We start from the raw sequence: 22230 nt of genomic DNA, 5'->3' as shown, positions 1-22230 counted from the left end.
AGGCTAAAAAGGCCGGCCCCCAGGGAACCAGACAGGCCGAGCCTCGGCCTGGTTTAGGTTGATTTATTTATTGGGGCTTCGGGACCAGGATCAGGTGCAATCGTACTAACGACTGCAACTTTAGCAGTCGCAGGCTCGCAGCACAGATGCCGTCAAAATGTGATCCAACGTCTCCGTGTAAAAGAGCACTGTTCATCCTTTTCCTTTCTCCCGCATGATTCTCCTTTCTCCTGTGTGAACTTGATTGCGATCATGGAAGTAGCATGATCGATCTTCGTGGAAAGGGGGCTCCATTTTAGGGCTAGCATGCAGATTTGGGGGAACTTGATGTTGCAACCGTGAGCTCGATTCAGGCCATGTGAACTTAATTTTGCCTGTGCATGTACGATTTGGGCAGCATAACTTGCTTATCTTGGTTGTTAGGAAATCAGAGGGAGGGTACCTATTACATACCTATCAGTATATACTTTCTCCGTTCTAAATTGTTGGTCGTTTCAGTAAATCTAAATATATAACTTTTACTAAGTATCGAGACATAATGTTTATCCAGGTGTATAGGTAAAATTATGTATCTTAGACTTACCAAAACGACGGGAGTAGCTAGCGAGGATTAGTCGGTTAGACTAACTCTAGCAGATATTGTTATTAACTTATCTGCAGACCTCTACTATCTCCTACAGTAGTTTAGAGGAGGCTGTGGCTGGTAAACGTTTGTTCAGGGAGTATATATGCATGATTGGATACACCAAGTAGATTACTAGATTGCTACTGCAACTTAAGTGGTAGCACCAACATCTGCCGTCCAAGAATGAACCAATGCTCCAGATTGATTGCTGGCCTACCCCTTCTTCTTTGCCCTCCCAAGACTCTTCTTCCTCTGTGCCACCGCGATTTGGCTCCAGGCTTCCTCATCTATCCACAGCACCAAAAACTCCAAATGTAAATCACGGCAGATAAAAACAGCAGGTGTGTTGTTCTATTCTTCCAGTACTGACCATGGCCAAGTTCCTTGGAGCTTCTGATGTCAATCAATCTGCCCATGGCCAAGAGCACGCTGCTGGGTGAGATGGTTGGGTGCATAACTCATGGCCTGTTCGTGTGGGCGTCGAGGACGCCGCCGAGCTTGGTGGCCGGCAAGTAGTGGCCGTCTTGTCTTGTTGCCACCGCAGGAGTAATAGCTCAGGGGAGGTGATCAGCGGCATGGCAAGCGCCATGAGGTAGCTATGGTGAATGCAGTGGATGGAAGGAAGGAGAGTCTGGGAGGGGAAAGAAGAAGCAGATCCGGAGCGTTGGTTGGTTCTCGACCGAATGATAGGCGTTGCTGGCCTGTCACTGCCGTAGTGCCATCATCCATGCCTTGATATATCGGTCAAACGATTTATTTCTCTGGCAGCTTGACTCGCAAGAGCTCTGGCGCCTGGAGTGACCCCTAGCGAGGCCCTGCTAATCGTCACCACGCAATTCATTTCTTCCGTAGCCCATTCTCAAATCTGCTAAGCAAGCGCTCGGTTCATCCTCAGATGAAAGAGAACCATCCTCTGAAACAGACTTTTCTTTTAACAAAAAAATAAAAAGTGAACAGAATTCATATTGCCAGACAGGAGATAACACATTATACAGCTGCTGCCAACACAAGGTTATATGTGTGTGTAAATTCAGCATGGCAATATATACATGATGAAAAGCAAAATAAATCTAAACGATAAAGTAGAAGTACTACCTCCGTTCCAAATTATACACCGTTTTAGCTATTCTAGATGGATAGATTTTGAGATGCACCTAGATATACGCTATATCTGTATACATAGTAAAAATTATGTATTTAAAAAAGTCAAAACAACCTATAATTTTAGAACGGAGGGCGTAACAGATACACTAGCAACTTCACATGTTTACTAAAACAATTGACCAAGCAACAGTAATATCCAATGTGCAGAAGCAACACCAAGAATGCCATGGCTTGCACCATCCTTCTTAGGCTTGAATACCTTCTTATTGCCCACGACAATTTCCTCACCTCGGCCTGCCTTCACACAAACCTCCAACTTTCCATTAATCTCGACCGACGTGACACATCGCGAAAGCCTGATACTGCCATCACGAGCAACATGGACTCTATCATCCCCAGAATCAACTAGGATGACTTATGCCTTACCTATGCTGGCTGTGCGGGCAGCAAATTGGGCACGGAAACCATCTGGCCATGACCCCGTCTTGACTCGCACGAATATAGTTGCCTCCACCGAATGAACGATATGGCCAATTTCAAACTCCAACGTGCTAAGCTTGCTTGTGTAATCATTTTTAATGAGTTTTGACTGAAGTGATGTAAAGTTGATGTGACGTACTGCTAGAAAGCTCAAACACTCATCCTCAGCTTGGGTAATGCCCTTAACTTTCAGATCAACCTCACAGGTCACAGGATCCACCAATACAACAGCACGGTAGGACCTGTCAGCTTCAAATATGGAACCTATATGCAGCACCATCAAATAGATACTAAGTAAACTTGAATCATGAGGTTACCAGCATAACAAACAATACACAACATTACAAAATCAACATTGCAAACACACACGAAGTGCACAACAGAAAAGACGCCATAAATTTATTAGTTTGACGATGATGCATTATTGACAAACAAAAAACAGCACATTTACCGTGTGCATAAATCATGCATGTACCCATTCATGAGTTTTTTTTTTTGCCTAGCAAACAAGGTTGAAACATTTTCAAGAGAACTCAGAATATATGTCAGCCACAATTAAATTTTAACTCAGACATATCATATTCGTTTCCAACAGATTGGAGGGAGGGGAGTAAGCCAGAGATCATGTACAAGTTTGAAGGAAAACTTCCTAGCTAGAGGCTCCCTATTAGGTAACACAACATGAATTTGCTCCATATGTTATGGAACTCCAAATGTGTCGAGAAAGTAATTAGTTCAATCTAATAAGAGTGCCGGCTTGATTAGAAAATAGTTATTTACTTCTCTTATTATCAAACCCAGACATTCGACCAAATCTTAGGGGTTCGCAAATTGGTATAGTTGAAGCAGTGTGTAAATTCTAAAGAAGAACTAAAAACTGATCACGATGTATAACGTGCTTTCCTCTTCATATCAAAAGCTGGTTCCTGGCGGAATTAATGGATCAAGTAAGATAGTTTAGTGCAGAGGAACCGTAGCATGGTGATGAACTCTAAGCATGCTGGCTTGGTAATGAGTAATGACAACACTTTAAGGCAGACAGGGAAGTTGGTGGAAACTATGATTTCTTCGTCAGGGAGCAAAGCAAGAAGCAACAATCAGGGCAGTGAATGACTGGTAAGAAATGATACAAACCTCTTGGTTAAGGATTTGGCAGCTTTCTCTCGGGCAGTCAAAGATCATATTGCGATTGTGATCAACTACATCGCGTACAGCAACCTTGCCAAACAGATGGAGCGGCCATTGTAAATTCCCCCTTATCCTTGCAACTTTGATTGAAAATATCTGCAGTGTAGTGGTTGGTGTAGAAGACTGATACAGATCAGGCTTCTTGTACGTGAAACGCATGTTAGGGATCTTTGCTGCAAGTAGATTTGAAATTAAGTTAAGATGCAAGTAAATTTATACTCTACTGAGTTACGAAGGAGCTCAGCAGGGACAATAATTAAAAATGGTATCTCAATTATCACTTTTGATCTATCAAGTTCTGATCCTAGCACATAGCACATATAATGGTTACGACTGGAACCTCTTCACAAACTTGAAACGTATCTCGTCAATGCCAAATTCAAAGGAGGCAAGAGATGCAGCCAAACATTCATATTTGTTGCTAAGCTGAAGAAACAGTGCCAGGATAGATGGACATAGATCGAGGTACCAAATCAGAGATAGGTCCCTTCCATGGATCGGATCGGGGAGAATAAAAACTACTCATTTGTGTCTTCGAAGTTACCGAAGTAGCGGGAATATAGACTGATCCAGGTCTCCCTGAAATTGCTAGCCTGGATGGCGTACAAGGAGTCGCCCCCCTCTTCTTCTTCAAAGTCCACCTCTGCCACCTTGGTTTCCGCCACCCTTTTCTCTTTCGCAGCAGCCGATCGATTCGATTCAACCACGTCGACCATTGCCGATCGATTGGAATCGTCACCGCGCTGTTCTCTGAGTGTATGAAACCCTAGGTCGGGTGGTCGATGTGCGAGCAAACTTTACCTTTGCCTCCACCAACATCCCGCCCCACCCCCAAACTATAAGGTGATGTTTGGTTAAAGATTTTACCATGCTTGAGTAGTTATAGGTGCTTACCTAGAATGAATAATCAACTAGAACCTGAAAGCTAAAAATTGCAATTAAGGACCTACTCTTTATTGCTTTTCAGCTGAAAACTCTACCCAAAACCTAAAAAGCCTGCATAAGTCTAGGTATATGGCTAAGGAACAGGCCCAGGGCCAGCCCCTTTCCGTGCCCAACTCCACCTGTTTCTCCGTGTCCAACTATTATACTTAATGTAACCCCCCTAGAAACTACTAATTTCCATTTTTCATATATGCTCCTGAGGATTTTGAATTTTCTAAATATATAATTTTTTTACTATACATAGATATACTGTATGTCTAGATTCATAATTAAAATTATATATCTACAAAATAAAAATTACATATAATTTAGAACAGAGAATAGAGGGGTAATAATTATTATCATATCCGCAAGGCAACCTCCTCCCTCCTATTTCAAATTATGAGTCAATTTTACTTTCTCTAATATATGATAAAACTATAACATATATCTAAATATATGGTAATTACTCTTAAAAAGTCAAAACAAACCACTTGTGCTGATTTCATGCAACCCCACATGGAACCAAAAGAAGATGCAGTCAAACGGTTGCAAGAGCAAACTGAACATGCGAGCCACTTTCTGTTGGACGACCAAGCCTTGAATTTGAATACCATACAGAATGGCAGATCTACATGCTTAATTGACCCATTCACGATGGCTTGTTCAGAGTGAATGTTACAGAAACAGCTGAAGGGTTGTTTTCCTATACATGTCAGTGTATTAGTAACATCAAAAGGGCGTGGTCCATGCTCCCCCCCCCCCCCCCCCCCCCCCCGCGACCACCTAGCAACTAGCATCACTCAAAACCATTGCCAACTCAATCCTGATGTCCATTTCTTTGGAGCAACCAAGCGTCAAGATAGTGACGATGCGCAGAATTTCAGATATTGCAATCTATTGCAAGACCATCAGCACCTTATGATTGTCAGTGCAGGCCAATCAATGTGAGAGAAACATCCACTGGAGAACTAATGCTTTCTCCAGAACATGGATTATCATGAGTATTGCATTCCAGAACAACTTCAATTATACAAACTAATCTGATGGTGGTCAACGGAGATTTACAATTCTGTGGGCATACAAATAGTTCCATACAAGTCATAATCGCTGGGGCATACCTACAAATAAATGTGACTATTTGTTAGCTCAACGACTAAGTAGATGCATGATTCTTAACATTATCCCCATCTAATCTTGCAAGTACATGAAAAAACACTGGGCATGGGACACAAATGTGATCTATACCTCTAAAGAAGTTTGGAGCCTGAATTATCCTGCAACTTGCCAGTATTTGAGTATCGCAACAGAGCTCTGGATATTGGGTAGGGGCACCCAAAAAATCTAACAATGTTCTGCAACCCTCTCTCTCCATGCATGGCATTTGGTGAACTTAGATGGTTGAGATATGTATTTCCTTCATAGATATAGCTAAGCTGCTGGCACAGCAAGACACCTATACCAGCATTGACTGATAAACTAGCAAACGCTAGGTATACCAGAACTAGACCCCTTGCAGACAAGAAGAATGCAGATCCCGCTATGGTAGTAATGATCTCCAACAATATTTTCACAGAACTCATTGAATGACGAGACGATTCTAGATTTGGGAAATCGACAGAGGGCCATGTCTTGTAACTAGCATATATGGTCATTGAAGCAGCATAAGCACAACTTATAACCACAGATATCAGAAAAATCACAAAAACTTGATGATTCGATGCTCCCACACAGTTGCCAATCTGAACACAACAAGAAGAAAAAAATAATTTAGACCTAATAATCAACAAAATAAAATACAACATAATGCATATATCTCAAGGCGTTATCATACTTACAAATGGGCAATGATGATCCATGTCCACCACACACATTTTACAAGATCGGCAGTGATGTGCTCTTGGGGGCTTTGGTTTATTGCAGTATGTACAAAACGTGTAGTTCTCAAGATCATTTTTCCCAACCATGGGATAGCTGCCCCATCGTATGCTTGTTGGTGCACCAGCAGATTTAAAAGAGGCCAAACAATAACTTGTGATGGTGCATAAAGCCAAGATAGCTGTTACCATGCAGTGAAAAATACCACAAAATTTGCTGACTGAGAAAATAATTGGATACACCGCCCAGACCCCACCACCTGTGAAAAGAAAAAACAGGGTAAATAAACAACAAATCACGAATAAAAAGTAGCTTTATTGTTTAAAATACTAGTCGCAAAAACTGCATGAGTAAACAAATAACTGTGGCATGCTATAACATATTCTGATAGCAAGAGAAAGGGAACCTACATATAACAAAGAGCATGAAGAGGATGAGCACAGTCACAAAGAACGTGTCCCGTAAACGCCTCCAGTGGGAAAAGCATACACTATCAGGTTTTCTTGCAGTCTGGTTGCTTTGTGTAATTGCTCCGCACCAGCCACACTTATAGACAGGTGAATAACTTGCAAAAACAAGCCGGAGCCCACAGCCCCAACACGTGGCTTCATGATCTTCTGGTATAGATGTGACACATTGCTCTACCTGAATAAAAGGAGACTGGCAATTAGCACAATGCTGCGGAAGGGACTGATTAACTTAAAAACTTCTGTTATTGCACCGAAACAGAATATCGTATTTAGTACACTCAGCACACCATTGAGGACCCACCCCCTGTATTATAGAATATGAATTCAGGATACTGCCTCCATTTATCAGAACAGAGGTTCAATGCCAAAGTAATCTTCAGTAACTTCAGAGTCTAGTTACAGTTACTTCACTGAAGCAGTGTAGCTAAATGTATGATTTCTCTAATGACAAACTGCATGCCTGCATATTTTGCCATGGTTGTGCAACTAGCTGGTCAATTATCGGTTACCATAGGTGTATCCATTTTGTCTAGCCTGAACTCTGAACTGAGAAACTAGTCCCTAAAAGGACCTTGGTTATAACCTGGAGCAAACTTGAGCCTAATCAGAACCGTAACGTGGATGGAGACTTCTTCTGGTACGGACAAGCATCCAAACCAATCAACTCACACCAAGCTCAACTCCAAAACACTACAGTTATGATGGCTGTCATGCTAAATTCCATATTCTATGAACCACATAAGAGACTCATGGAATAGAGGTATAAACCACATCAAGGGGTGGTGACAGGTGGTCGAAGCGGAGCCAGGCAGGGTGGGCGTGTAGAGCCGTAAAATTCGAGCGCCATAGGAAGGAGGCTCCTGATCCGTTGACCAATTCGCCTAATTCCCTTGTCCAGATTTCAAATGGTCTGTGCAAGGCGCAGGAAACCCGCATGCTTGGACAAAATAGGAGGAGGTGTGCAGCGACGAACCTCGAGCAGCGGCCGCTGCTCCTGCTCCGCCATCGCCGCGGCCGCGCAGATCGACTGAGCGTGGGGTTAGAGCGCAGGGGGTCGCCGGATCGGCGCGGGCGGCGGTTGGAGACTTGGCAGGGCGGTGCTGCAGCTTGGAGCCGAGGCGGAGAAGAAGATGTTCTTGGGTGGATATTTCGGGGGACGGGAGACACGCGATGCGAGTTCTTCCCGAGGAAAGGACGAGGAAAGGCGCTGCGCTAGCAAAAGAAGAGAAAGGGGCAAGCACGACGAAAGTGGACGGGAATTTGTACGACCCAGCCCGAGTCGAACGGTCGGAATCCGGATCGAAATCGAACGCGCCGCTGCGGTCTCTATCCTCCGCGGCTCCGCCGCCCTGGTTGGTCCGCTCGCTCGCCTGTCCATCCTGTTCTTTCAGCAGTCATCAAGCATAGGTTGTAGTTGTATTTGGAAGGCAATCACGTCTGGATTCTGGAGGATCACCACCACAGGTCGGCTAGCTCAGCCCCTCAGCCAAGGTCTTCAAAAAAAAACAGAGAGATATAAAGAATGCGAAAATGTGAAGGCATCACCGAGAATTCACCAAGAATGTGCCTGGGACTGATGAGCCACGTCCCCGGACACAGGTCTCCATATCGCTAGTTACAAAATCTGAAATACCACATGCACCTGAACAGCTTTAGATAAAATTGGTAGATAATAGATAGGCCGCCAATGGTTTAATATCAAACAACCAGCACACGTGTGCATACAAAGAGATCGAACTCGAGTCAAACGCACACATACAGGCTAATAGAGCTACTTCATTTCGATTGTTCTTCCTGTATGCAACACTACTTAACCATCAACTTAACATCCAGATGAACGAACAAAATGACCAAGGTAATTCCTGTATCCTGCTCTTGCCCATGTTCAATTGTATCTGATGCCATCATATGTCTGCAGCAAGGAAGTTGCCAGACAAGGAAACCTGCCACAATTGGAGAAAGCACTAGTGAGCATCTGGCATTACAAATCAACATACAGACTACAATTGACTTCTTTGATCTCCTCCGTAATCTCTAATTTAGGGAAGGGTATTACAAATCGTTACCTTCTCTCCAGGCTTGAAAGGAGGGAGACCTCGGTACGGACAGGTGCCACATCGAAAGGCATCACCCAACCCACACTGCAAGAATCATTCAGAGATCACCAGAGGCAATATCAGTAACCCAGGTGATCATTGCTGCATACGATGGATTCTCCACAGGAAAGGACTGATGGCACTGTAATTCTGGAAGCAATACTTACACTGCCACAAGCTGACTGAGGATTGTTGATCTGCTCGGCAGTGAGCTCTAGCTTCTCTACTTTTGCCTCAGCCTCAGCCCTGCCACAAGTACAGTTCTTGCATGCCTTCCTTGTTGCCCCCACTTCACAATCCCCAACTGGGGAAACCCAAGAGGAACTTTTAGGACCTAAACTTGAATTCAATATCTCTACACATATCAAAATAGGTTGAAGGGTTTATGACTGTACCAACTGGAAGTTGTGGTTTCTTCAGGTCTTCCTCAGTCAAGAGGCTGTCTTCATCAATAAGTTCTGAGTCATCATCAATTTGAATCTTAGGAAGGGCCTTTGTTGCTTTCTTAAGGGGGAAAGAAGAACCCACACTCCAGCTGGCCTTCTTTGCCTTAACCTATATAAGTGGTTAAAGTTAGCATCAAAATTAAAGCCTACACAACAACATTAACACGCCACAATACGAGAATTTAGACCACTCACAGTAACAGACTGCACAGTATCCTGCGAGCTTGAAGCAGATGCTTGCAGTTCAACAAATCCCCCCATCAGCAGCTTGCGTTCAATATCAGTGTTTGGCTGACAGAGACATTCATAAAATTAGGAAACTCTATATATACAGCACAAGAGAAAGGCTCTCAGTAAGATGTATTCAAATAAGTTACCTTCTGACTGGAGAAGGGTGCGGAGCTCTGCACCAGTACTCTTCCGCCAGCTTTCAGCACCCGGTTAATCTCAGCAACCAACTGTTCCCTCAAGCTTTCCACATTTTTAATGACAGCAAGAACAGCACCAACTGATCCATCTTCAAAAGGCAACTTCCCACCTGTTCCACGTAAACATAATAGTTAGATAGCAGGTTTATGTTTAAACCAAAGTTCAATAAAGATATGACGTACCCAAGCATTACAAAAATGAAAAATTCGAATATTTATTAAGCATCTACTATGGGTTCCAGAACTTTAAAGTACTAGCTCAGCTTGTGCATACAAAAAGACACCAGCTCAATTTCGTAACCATGAAGTGCATTGTTGTTACATGAACTCGGATGTAGAGTCCATGGCTAAAAAACGATTCGTTTTAACGTACTATTATCCTAGCTTTCTTCTGTGGCTGGTCTAAATATATAAACTCTTCTTCATTTTACCTCCTATTTCCATTGTGTGTGAAGGATCAATAGAGAACACTTGAACCATCAAGCCAGAAACTACAAAGAAAGCTTCAGTCTGAACAAGTTTCCGAGGCATGTCCATGGATTCAAAATTATTGCAAAGTTGGGACTTGGGAGCTACTTCATTTTTTTGTTACATAAGTGTAAGTTTGCATACTAAGCAAGGGAGAGCAGGATACCAGTGGAATAAACATTACAAGCCCAAAAATTAGGATCAACTGACTGCGCCTCCACATCTCTTAAGTTACTTACTGCACTATCTTGAGAATTAGTCATTACATATATCAAAAAATCAGCACCTCTTGCCTACACTTTCCAGAATACTGACAGCAGTATAGCTGATGACCTAATCCCAGTCAGAATATGAAAAACCTAAGAACAGCATATGTCATCCAAATTTGATTGTGAACATGCAACCCTTGCAACAAAACCATATCACAAAGATTTCAAACATGCAGGCAAAAGGGGGTGGGGGTGGGGGAGAATCTATTGGTTTCAGGATCCATACAAGAACTTCGATCTTTATCGACATAAAGTGGGGGCAAGGACGTTCCTAACGCCTATTCCAATTTGATTGCAAAACATGCACCTCGGTATTTTGAAGGGAACAACGGCAGGCGAGGCTAGCTATCTGAAACATGCAGGCAAGGAAAACAAAAAGAAAAGCGATCTGTTTCTGCATCCACACACGAACTTCCAGCTTTCATCACAGAAACAAAAAAGGGGTCCAAGACGGCGAGAGGCTCACCAAGCGACGCGCACTGGGTGATGACGGCCACCTCCTCCCGCGAAACATCGGCGGCTGCGGCCAGATCCCCGACCGCCCGGATCGGCAGCGCCACCTCGTCCGTCACCGCGAGCGCCGCCGCCATGGGGTCAGACAAAGCCACCTGCAGCCGAGAACCCAGAGCGGAGACGATGAACACGGATTCACTCAGACAGACCGGTGGAACAACAATCCAGTTATATGGCTGCCCACGGCACGGATTCACCGTACCTGAGACGAGGAGGAACAGGGAGCGGATCTGACGAGCGGCGGAGGAAACCCTGGGCGATCGATTGGGGAAGCGAAATTGGGATTTGGGTTCGTGGGTCGGGGCGGTAATTAGGGAATGCGTAAGCCTCCTCCCTCTCGAAGCTTCCGGCAAGCACCAATAGACTAATATCCCCCCGTGAGCCTCTCGCGCCGCCGCCGTCACCGAGGTGGGAACCGGGGGTGGGAAGAGCACGCAGACGCAGCACGGAACCGGGGGTGGGAACGCCGCGATCCGATTTTTTTTCAAATAGCCCCCTAGTCCGGATCGCGCGATCCGGTTTTTTTGCGAGTACCCCCTAATTCGGATAGCGATTACTAACCGCGATCCGATTTTTTCAAATACCGCCCTACTTTGGATCGCGATTACTAATCGCGATCCGTTGTTTTGCATAAAACACCCTACGTATTAACATATAGGCCCTTCTTCCCGATACGGCGGTTCCTCTCTCTCGTTCTCCCCTCCTCTCGCGGATCCCCCGGCGCCGACGGCGGCCGCAGCATCCGTCGAGCTCATCGGCCACATCCCCGTAGCAAACCCTAGCACTTTCCCTTCGGCCTTCCTGTCCAAAGGAGATTCGCCTTACAGCAGCATCCCTGGTAGTGGCTGCGTCGAAGCGGACGACTGCTGTGCGGAAGCAGAGGCGGCGAAGGATGAGCCAGCAGCATCTTCCGACCGCGAAGAGGGGCGGCGGCCGCCGGTTGATTGGGTAGTGCTTGGTTTTAGCAGAATTACGAATCCCAGAATTCTTGCGAAATGGTGCCCATAATCTGACGGCGACGATAACTCTCAGGTGCTTTGTCAATTTTCAGGTGGAGCAGCTGTTCAAGATGTTCAGCCTGTGCGGGTCACCGCCGGACGACTACTGGCGGAAGATGAAGCTGTCCCCGACGTTCAAGCCCCCCAAGGCGTAAAGGCCCACGACCTGCCGCCGGCGGCCTCCAGCCTGCTCGCCACGCTCCTCGCGCTCGACCCGACGACCCCGCCGCCCGCGGCACCGCTGGGCAGGACCTGCAGAGCAGCGTGCGTACCTGATCACTGCTGCTTCAGTTCTTCAGCGCATCTTGATGTTCCCCTGACAAATGACACCTCTGGTGGTGTTGCTGCAGTTCTTCAGCACCCCGCTGCTGCCGTGCGACCTCTCGTCGCTCCGAGGAGGTCGCCGACGGTGCTGCTTCTCACGATGGACGGAACTGAGCATCCTAGACTCGAGAGACCAGACTCATTGCATTGCAGGACGCCTTATTACGTTGGCTCATGGCTTCTCTGATGCTGCGTGCAGGCCGAAGCAGAGACAGCGTTCGCAGCAACACCGACAAAGAGGCACAGCACAGAGTCACATCGCTATGTTCATCTGATCCATCATTCTAGTCCCGTTTACAAACTCTGGCAGCGGAATAATCCCTGACATTGGTTCCTTATGCAAAGAAATTGAGGGTAGAGGCTGGCGCCGTTCTGTTTGGCACTGAGCTAGACTAAAGGGGCAAGAAGAACTAAGCCTGAAGCCATGGTGATGCAGAGTTCAGGAGCTTGATCTCTCGGCACGACGGCGGGTGCTAGCTGCAGATGAAGCTGATTTACTCGTATGAGATTCATGAGAAGGAATTCAATTGGTTATATATCCCCACAGGAACCGAACGTGAAATTGGTTATATATCCTCTGCATGCTGGGAGGATGGTTTTGTGATCTGTCAAGCACTCAAGCCTGATCCTCATTTGAGATGTCAACATTTTACCCTACTCCCGTTGAATGGTGATCATAGGATGAAATTTATGCGTTGCGCGTCTTTTGGAAACAAGGAAGATTGCACTATAATTAGCTGGTACCTGGTGTTTCATTTTCTTTCTTTTGGCAAAACGCCGCACAGGCGTCGCTGTGTGAACCAGTATTTCTCTGTTTCTTTGTGCAGGGGATTAGTATGTGCTGGAAAAACCACGCTCGTGCACCAGTTTCTGCCTATGTGCTGCGTCAACAGGTAGTGTTGTTCCCATCCGACGACCTCGTCGTCATCGTCATCTTCCAGAACGCCGCGAAGACGAAGTTGGTGCGCCACCGTGCCCGGCCATGGCTAACCTGCAAGCCGCCGCGAGGTGGCCCCTCCTCCGTTCTGCTGCGGCGGTCCCTCTCATCAGGGAAACGCAACTGTATATGACACCATACATGACTTCATCGGCATCGGGTACGCTGTTCGCACCATGACATGACCGGCGTCGGCAGCAGCGGCATGGGGGTGCGCGCAGGCGAAGCCCTCGCGGGGCGGGGCTCGCCCGCCCGCAGCGACGGCCGCGGCATCGACCGCTTCATGCGCGACAACGCCTACCTCCCTGCCCCATGGCGTCTCCCGATTCTCCGACCCGCCCCCCGTCGCCGAGCGCGTGAGCGCGCCGCCGCCAAGGAGCCCGCCCACGCGCGTCGTCGTCCCCATGATGCGTTTGTTTTTGCATATACCCCCCTAATTCGGATAGCGATTACTAATCGCGATCCAGTTTTGTGCAGCATACCCCCTACGTATTTACACATAGACCCTTCTTCCTTGTACGGCGGTTCATCTCTCTCGTTCTCCCCTCGTCTCGCGTTCGCGAGCGGCGCCGGCACGGAAACCTACCGTCGAGTGGCTTCTCCATCGTAGGAAGTTACGAAGAGGGGGACGCAACCTACCGTGAACCGAACAGGCAGTTCACGCCCAAATGCTCCGAAGGGATCCTGATTGTTTCCAGAGGAACTCCTGACTCATTCGTTCGCCATGACCTGCTCCAAAGCCGCTTGTTTGTGTTCTCCTTGGATAACAGGATGCGAATCAAAGCTCCGTGAGTAATTCACCGACTGCGCAGACAATATTCCTGCATACAAAAGGGCATCTCTGGCTGATCTTTATGCCAATGCCATTAGCATTTGCATCTCTTGCATGTCTTGCTGCGTGAAGTTTCATAATCCCTGTCCTCAGGGGCGGATCTAGGAGGGCTAGGGATCTCCCCAATATTAATGGATACATATTAAGCCTCTCTCTCCTTTTCCATTTTTTGGAATAAAAAATGAAGAAGAAGAGAAGGGAGATGAGCCTCCTCTTCATATATTGGCTGGATTCGTCAGCGTCTGTGCTCGCTGTGTCCTCTGGCTGGAGAGGTAGAGAAGGTTTAAATTGTGGATTTGCATGATGCAGCAACAAGATTGTAGTAATCCTCTACAAAATCTACTAAGTACCTTGTGGGCTTTATCACCCAACAATTTAAAGCTCTATTTTTTTTCTTCAATTCTAGCCAGGATTGTCAACCAAGTAGCCTGGGGACAACAACATCCACGGTCATGAAGGAAAACGATAGGTCCGCCGTTTCTTCATCACTCTCTCATGGCTGTCCGCCTCCTGCTTCCGGCGCTCTCGTGAGCCCTGCCCAGCAAAACGCCGTGGCGCCGAGGGAATCGACACTATCCATTTCAGTTGGTGAGTGGAACCAAGAGAACATTCATCTCCGCTTCCCAACACCTTATTTTAGCCGACGCCATCCTATGGCTGTCTCCCAGAGCATCTCCCGTGATCCATCGCTGGGAATAATTGCCGCGAAATGTGGATATCTGCTCCATATGGACACGTATGATAATGGAGATTGGTCATTGCCTGGGCTATTCAGTAGCAGTATGGTTCCTGCCGTTGGTGGTTGATGATTCTAGATCATTTAACTGTTCACAGACCGAAATGTAAAACCTAGCCACTGCACTTGAAGTCTTGAACTCTACTGAAACTAGCCCACATGCAGAATCATTTCTTTGTATTTGAATTGCCACTGAAACCAGGCAGCGCTCAGTGCTGTCTTTTGTGCATTGTATTGCATCCAGAGGCTCTTGATAAAAAAACGCACCGAATTTGGATTCCTCGAATAAGTTGTTCAGTAGCTTTGTTCTTCAGGAGTCAAACCAATCTAGGGTCAGACTTTGTCTGATCAAAGTTCTGCCCCTAATGGCTCTAGTCCCTACTCCCAAGGTGGTAATTTCCATCACAACCACACCGGATGTACTTGGGCCCCGTTTAGATTGCAAGTTTTTATAACTTTTTGGAACTTTTTGATACTGTAGCATTTTCGTTTGTATTTGATAAATTTTATCTAATTATGGATTAACTAGGCTTAAAAGATTCGTCTCGTGATGTACAATTAAACTGTGCAATTAATTATTTTTTTACTGCTCCATGCATGTGTCCCAAAATTGATGTGATGGAGAGAGAGTGTAAAAATTTGGAATTTGGAAGCCATCTAAAAAGGCCTTGGTGGTGGTATTGTGCATGACTGCACATTTTGGAGTTGCTGCACCACCTGCTGATAGATTAACACCAGAGGCATTTCTTCTGTCACTTGTGAGTGTAAAAATTTGGAATTTGGAAGCCATCTAAAAAGGCCTTGGTGGTGGTATTGTGCATGACTGCACATTTTGGAGTTGCTGCACCACCTGCTGATAGATTAACACCAGAGGCATTTCTTCTGTCACTTGTGACTGGATTCCTGAGCTAGTACTGGTGGTACTATTGAGAACATGTTGTTCTTGCCGAGCTTGGAGGCATCTGCAGCATTATCATATCGCGCTGTTCGTCCTAACCCTCTCCGAGTTCTGTCGACGCCATTAGAATAATGAACTAGCTAGTAGCCTCCAATAATCGATTTGTCCCTTGTTAGCTTTGATTGTTTATCGCCTAACCTGAGATTAAAGGGTCTAAACCTGAAGATTTGTTAAGCAAACTCTGGGCAAATCTTGCCATGCTTACTTGCGATAGCATAGCAATCAGACAGCTCATCCCTGAACTAGAAGATGCTGTTGTTTTTGCATGCTTGTTCCTCCTAATGTTTGTAGATAGGTTCTTCAGCTAAATCCACTAACATGTCACCAGAAAAGACATTGTCGGAAATGGTCCATGCATGCATGCTCTCTCGCTCCTCATCCGTCTCCTTAACGAACACTTTAGGCTCCAAATAATTTAAGAATGAAAGGGCCCTCCCTTGCAACTCCCACATGGTGAGCTACAGTGAAGATCCAGCAGAAAACTTGTCCGAGCGAGAGACAAATACAAAACCTTGGATGGCCTAAGCCAACAATGTGACAAACCTGGCACGATTAGTTTTTTGGACTAGTAAATCCACGGCAATTGCACCAGCTCCTGACAAAAGCACACATGCCTGAACAAATTGTCACGGCCTCACAAGTAAATTAAAATATGGGGGGTGATGTGTGCCCTGTTGTGTTCTCTTTGCTCCATTTTTTTTCCTCACTCGAGATTTCAACAGTGCATTGCCATAGGATCATAGCATGTCTGCATGTGTAAGATGAGTGTAGGGTCAGGTCAAAGTACACGAAAACTTTTGCAAGTTGCAACAGCTAGTTGATTTTTACATCCTAGCTTCGTATAGAAATTGTAAAACATTATATGAACCAATAGCTTTATTATGTCCTATAGATCGAATTGGGACTAAAGCTGACGTGCCAAGCAATAAAATAAGCATAGAGAAGGAGCTTTTTCAAATGTATCTTGCCATTGCAAACTTCCAGGGAAAAAAAAAGCAGAAGAAGAGCTTGCAAGGTACAAGCAAGATAGCCTTGTTGCATGTTTTGGCGCGTCGATCAAGTCTTGACACGTACAGCTCGCATACAGATTCTGAACAGCGCAAAAGCTCAACCCGCAGTGGCCATGAATGAGATCTCCCCATTCACAGCAGTACACAACAATGAGTTTTTGTTTGTAGCTCTAGTGCGTTTCGAATGCAAGCTCCCTTTTTTGCTCGGTATACTTTGAGGCGCAGAATCACCAGCATTGAAGAATGAAGAGTTCAGAGAACCTGGAGCCTACCCGGACCAAAAATTGCTTTTGTTTTCTTCTTAGGAATCATGCGTGAGTCACCCAACATCTTTGCACCCAGGACACATGCGCACTCAACTTGCATCTCATCTCACAGTAACCTATACTACTGTGAGCTTGTGACTGTGCATGCCTTTGCTTCGAGGAGGCCGGTCGCAAGCGGCTGTGCAACTGCAAGCAGGCAAATCTTCCTCTCAGTCTCAGCTCCCTCTCGCCTTCCCAGATTTATACTCCACTGGCTGCGCCTGCACGTCCCATTTCCCCCGTTTCTCCTTCCTCCTCTCGTGAGCCATGAATGAGCTCTGCGACCTCAAGGTGCACATCAATGGCCATCACACGCTTCATCTCCACCAGGCACGTACCGCACCACCTCTCAAGTTCTTCGTCCTAAAGGCGTCCGAGATCAAGAAACCATCTCTCTTTTTTTTCTTGCCTGGTTCTGAAAGTCTGAATTGATCTCACCGTCGCTGCGATGTAACAGAGCGTCATGTGCGCCTTCTCGGGGAGGCTGAGGACAATGGTGAAGCTGGAGAAGAAGAAGGCGAGCAGGAAGGAAGCCTTGTCCATCAAGCTCGCCGATTTCCCGGGCGGCGCCGAGGGCTTCGAGCTCGTCGCCAGGTTCTGCTACAACAATGGACGCATCCTGCTCTGCCCCTCCAACCTGCCGCTCCTGCACTGCGCCGCCGCCTTCCTGGAGATGACCGAGGAGGTGTGCGCCTGCAACCTGCTGGCGCAGGCGGAGGCCTTCGTGAACGGGCTCTACTACTGGACCTGGGCTGACGTGCTCACCGCGGTCAAGAGCTGCGAGCCGTTCTCCGCGGCGGCCGACGCCTCCGGCCTCCTCGAAAGGCTCATCTCCGCGCTCTTCTCCAAGATCACCGCCAGCCCAGAGACGCCCACCGCCATCGCCGCCGTGGGGACGCCGAATCGCTCCTCGTCGTCGTGCTCCTCGTCGCCGGACACGGTGGGCTTCGGCCGGTCGTCGTCCACCAAGACCCCGGAGTCGATGCGGCCTTGCGTGGGCAGGGAGTGGTGGTTCGACGACATGACGTCCCTGTCCCCGCAGACCATCGAGAAGGTGATGCGAGTGCTCGGCTGCTACGGCATCGAGAACAAGAACCTGATCCTGACGCGGTTCCTGCTCCACTACCTCCTCGCGGCCACGCGCAGGCCGGCGATGGCGCTCTGCAAGGAGGGCACCCTCGCGGGCCTCGCGGACACGGCCGTGCACGGCGTGGCGCTCGTCGGAGGCACGGCGTTCTCGTGCCGGGGCCTCTTCTGGGTGCTGAGGATCGTGTCGGCCGTAGGGCTGAGCAAGGAGTGCAGGCACAAGCTGGAGAGGCTCATGGGGCTGATGCTGGACCAGGCCACGCTCGACGACCTCCTCGTCTCCGGCGACGACGGCGGCGTCTACGACGTGAACCTGGTCATGAGGCTGGTCAGGGTGTTCGTGGGCTCCGAGGAGGAAGCCGACGCGCCGTCACAGAGGATGAGGAAAGTGGGGAGGCTAATCGACAAGTACCTGGGGGAGATCTCGCCGGACCATTCTCTGAAGGTGTCCAAGTTCCTCGCCGTCGCCGAGAGCCTGCCGGACTCGGCCAGGGACTGCTACGACGGCGTGTACAGGGCTTTGGACATCTACCTCGAGGTAAACAACTGGGCTAATTTATTTCACAACAAGTTGCATCGGTTCACCCAAGTTCATTTCTCCAATGAAGCTTGCTGATTTTCATCCTGTTAGTGGATTGAATAGTTAATCATAGGGTGCTAGGTGTAGGTACGGCAGTGCTTTATCGTTCCATAGCAAATTTTAAAACAAATACGAAGAATAAGTACCTTACGAATTACTTGTAGCAACTACAAGTGAAATTTTGCTTTTACCCCTTTGCGATGTTCGGAATGCCCTGTTCATTGTGATTCTTTTTTGAAGGAAAATCATTGTGATTTTTTTCCTGAAAGTTTTTGAGAAACCACGAGCTGGAGTTCTGCATTTGCCAGCTTTGCTGCAAGTCCTCTTCACCTGGTTTCAGACTTTCAGTTACTCTGGCTTCATCAGTCCTGCCTCCTGACTGAACAATGCTAGGATGATGATAGACATTACACAGTGTAGGGCACCGGGATTCCGATTTCACCTGGAGCTGGCCCTCTGGCAGTGAACATCCTGTCAGTATATAATTGGCGTCACGATAAGCTAGGCACAGGCAGTGCTGAGCTGACGGTGACAAGGGTAAAAATCGGGGAGGTTGTGTAATTTCTGTTACATATAAGGTGGCAGAACATTTCGGCATTCCTCTTCTTGATCCTTTGTTTTCTTTTTCTTTTTTTCTTTCAGACACTGCGCATTTCTTTTTTCTTTCTCCCATATGTTGGTGACTGTTCTTTATCAAGTCTATGGGTCGCCAACTGAATAGAGGTTGGCAGTACTGTCATGGGATGCTAATGATGGACAGATAGATCACCTAGTACTTTGGTTATGGATTTATGGGGGGAGCCTTAGGCCCCTACCCTTTAGTTGCGATGCCTTTCGCCCTTTTGCACTGTGCAAGCGTGCGCTGTTGGAGCTGCCTCATCAAATCTGCAAATCTTGCTGCTTGGGTCCATGCTAATCAATCCAACTTATGCCATTGCCATTTCGGCTGTACTTGATTGTTATCCCAGGGAACAAGTGGTGATGCACCACCTTTTCTGCACTGTTTTTATGGTGTTCAGCAATGCAGAATAGTTTTCAGTCTTCAGTCTCCTGCCTTGCTGCTCTGCTGTGTGATGTGAATGGCTGGGTATCGAGTTAGCAGTTCAGCAAGTTCTTCTGCTGGTGCGGCAGTTAAACCTTTACCTTCATGCATGCACACTTAGCTTTAACCTTTTGCCCTCTTCGCAGGGCACCTTTTGATTCATCTTGTCACTAGCCCATCGAGTTGCTTCCCCTTTGTCTTGATCCCTGGTCATTGCAAAACTAAGATCCCGGCTTTGTTTACTACTGGTGCAGTGGAACCTATGGAGCCTTTCGTCAGTGGCCCTTGTGCCCGATTGCCTTTAGTCTGGCCTTTGATGCTTTCTATGATCAAATGGATCTTCTTTAATCATCTCCCTCCTTTATGTTTGACTGTTCGTGCATTGTAATTTCCCTCGCGTCCACTGCCTTTCCTTCTTCAAGCATGGTTAGGGACACAACAAAAGCAGTAAACAATTCTTTGTGCAGTACACTTTTCTTCTTTCCCTGATGATTGGACATCATCCAATGCTAACTGATCGACTGAACCTACATTTTGATCTCCACATTCAGCAAATTTTATGCAGAAGAGGAGATGAATTTTTCCTGAAATTGATTCTTTTGCTGGATTAGCTCTGAACTTTTGCCCTTTGCATGAATGCAGTCGCACCCGGCACTGTCCCTTGAGGAGCGCACGGCGCTGTGCCGGTGCCTGAACTACGAGAAGCTCACCCTGGAGGCGTGCAAGGACCTGGCCAAGAACCGGCGGATCCCTCCGGGCGTGGCGGTGCAGGCGCTGGCCTCGCAGCAGTGCAAGCTCCAGATCAGCAAGCCCGCCGCTGCCGCGGCCGCGAAGGATGGCCGGGCCGACCCGTCCCGGACGCCGAGGAGGGTCGCCCGCGCCGGCGCGCGCACCCGCAGCGCCAGCGTGGACCTTGACGGCGGCAGCGACGAGAAGGAGCTGCTGCGGCTGAACCTGCAGCGGATGCAGAGCCGGGTGGTGGAGCTGGAGCGGGCGTGCAAGGAGATGAAGGGCCAGATGTCCAAGATGGCCAAGGGCAAGTCGTCCTTGGGCGCCGCCTCCTGCCACCAGACCGGCGGCAGGGGCCTGCCGAGGCTGTGCTGATGGAGCGGTAACTTTGTCGCGGTAAGACTGTCACATACAGTAGTAGAGAGTGCAATTTTCCTCTTGATCCCTTTTGTAAAGTTGATTGTTTGTTGGGTGGCGGATTATTGGTCGTTTTACCTTTTATTACTTTGTGCGGCGTTGGCTACTTGGCTGAGAGTGAGGTAGATGAGCAAGAATGAGAGGGATGTAAAGTTTTTTTTTTAACGTGACCCTTTTTTTGCTTTCGTAGTTTCTTCTGTTCTTTTCGTTTTCCCCTGTAACCTCACCATGATTGAAGGGGGCAAAATGCGATGAGACTTTTTCGAGCAGGTAAGTTTCCGTCAGGAAGCTGGTGGACTACAACTAGAAAAGCTTTCATCTTTGTGAGGGATAAAATGAAGCTGGAACTCTGGAAGGGATGGGGACCGAATCACCGAATCTGGTGGTGCGGACATGGAATCCAACAAGGATCGGAGTCCACAGATTCCAGAGGGTGTGCCGGCGCGGCCAAGCAAGCCCCAGATGGACAAAACCGGTCTCGGTCTCGGCTCGATCCAAAAACGGGGGCACGGTCGCCAACACGCAGCACGGACCAACTTGCAGCCTTGCCGTTGCCGAGTCAGGAGGGCTGGCTGGCTGGACCAGAGCAAGCAAAGCGGTTATTAGTTAGGAGCATCTCGCCGTTGCCCCCTGCTGCTGGTGCTAGGAGGTCGCCATGGAGTGGACCACGCGACGCGACTCCCCCCAAGTTGGAACGCGCGCCGCGCCCCGGTGCCACCTCGTGCCCGCACACCACGCGCGGCCCGGCGGCAGAGTCGGGTGCTCGCGGTCATCCGGTTCGGCGCCGCGACGCCCGTTCACCGCACCGCACCGAGGCTACGCCTGCAAACGGGGGCTGGCGGTGCGGGAGCCTGGAGGTTTCGCTACGGCGAGCAGCGATGCCCGGCGCCGACGGCGGGGTGCTTAGTGTAGGTGTAGCAGCGTGCAGTACGCACTGGCACATCTCGGACGACCTCGTTCCACCAGTATTCCGCGGCCCATTTCATGTGGCTCACCAAAGGAGCCCACGTAGCCCACCTGAAAAACCAACGAGCCCGCTTAGCCCAGCTAATAAAACCAACGCGGCATGGTGTGTGTTATCTCATGGATCGATCGCATGGACAGGAACATGAGGCTCCGCCGGTGATCACTCGGGCAGAGCTGACCTCAGCTGCGCCTGCGCTTTTAACCGCAGCAGGTGTTTACTGTTTGGCAACGTCAACAGCAGCACGACGATGACATTCTTAATTGCTGGGCTTCCAATCTAATCCACTGAGCCAGAAGGTCCTGGAGGCCCACGTGTACCCGCTCCGCACGGTCCAGTCCAGCAGACGAGCCGAGGCATATGGCTCGTATACGCCAGCCAGCCGACCCGGCTCGGCTGGACCCGTCGAATCGAGTAGTTTAA

At 48.1% G+C, this 22230-nt stretch overlaps 3 protein-coding genes, 1 long non-coding RNA gene and 1 pseudogene across 4 annotated transcripts; 2 read left to right on the top strand and 3 right to left on the bottom strand.

Annotated features, from left to right (window-relative positions):
* Positions 1-1590: 1590 nt before the first annotated feature.
* On the bottom strand, positions 1591-4310 carry LOC112899700 (annotated as a pseudogene).
* A 784-nt stretch (positions 4311-5094) lies between these two features.
* Positions 5095-8076, bottom strand: LOC112899696 (protein S-acyltransferase 11). The gene is made up of 5 exons (XM_025968268.1): positions 7643-8076; positions 6610-6844; positions 6160-6458; positions 5570-6063; positions 5095-5442 (listed from the first exon to the last, which is right to left on the bottom strand). The coding sequence occupies exons 1-4, from the start codon at positions 7673-7675 to the stop codon at positions 5572-5574; spliced, it is 1059 nt and encodes a 352-aa protein (XP_025824053.1). The 5' UTR covers positions 7676-8076; the 3' UTR covers positions 5095-5442; positions 5570-5571.
* Positions 8077-8317: 241 nt separating this feature from the next.
* On the bottom strand, positions 8318-11262 carry LOC112899697 (anamorsin homolog). The gene is made up of 8 exons (XM_025968269.1): positions 11092-11262; positions 10843-10984; positions 9589-9749; positions 9407-9502; positions 9161-9320; positions 8933-9069; positions 8736-8810; positions 8318-8612 (listed from the first exon to the last, which is right to left on the bottom strand). Exons 2-8 carry the CDS (start codon positions 10964-10966, stop codon positions 8574-8576), a joined length of 792 nt encoding a protein of 263 aa, XP_025824054.1. The 5' UTR covers positions 10967-10984; positions 11092-11262; the 3' UTR covers positions 8318-8573.
* A 186-nt stretch (positions 11263-11448) lies between these two features.
* LOC112899698 lies at positions 11449-12326 on the top strand. The gene is made up of 3 exons (XR_003230090.1): positions 11449-11837; positions 11941-12151; positions 12238-12326. It is a non-coding gene; the product is annotated as an uncharacterized LOC112899698 (long non-coding RNA).
* A 4438-nt stretch (positions 12327-16764) lies between these two features.
* Positions 16765-21026, top strand: LOC112900272 (BTB/POZ domain-containing protein At1g50280-like). The gene is made up of 3 exons (XM_025969074.1): positions 16765-17319; positions 17447-18613; positions 20340-21026. The coding sequence occupies exons 1-3, from the start codon at positions 17257-17259 to the stop codon at positions 20799-20801; spliced, it is 1692 nt and encodes a 563-aa protein (XP_025824859.1). The 5' UTR covers positions 16765-17256; the 3' UTR covers positions 20802-21026.
* The last annotated feature ends 1204 nt before the right edge of the window (positions 21027-22230 follow it).

Source organism: Panicum hallii, chromosome 7, assembly GCF_002211085.1.
Source record: "Panicum hallii strain FIL2 chromosome 7, PHallii_v3.1, whole genome shotgun sequence".
Taxonomy (NCBI): Eukaryota; Viridiplantae; Streptophyta; class Magnoliopsida; order Poales; family Poaceae; genus Panicum; species Panicum hallii.
The sequence above is the reverse complement of the archived record's forward strand: the minus strand, read 5'-3'. Positions and strand labels throughout refer to the sequence as shown.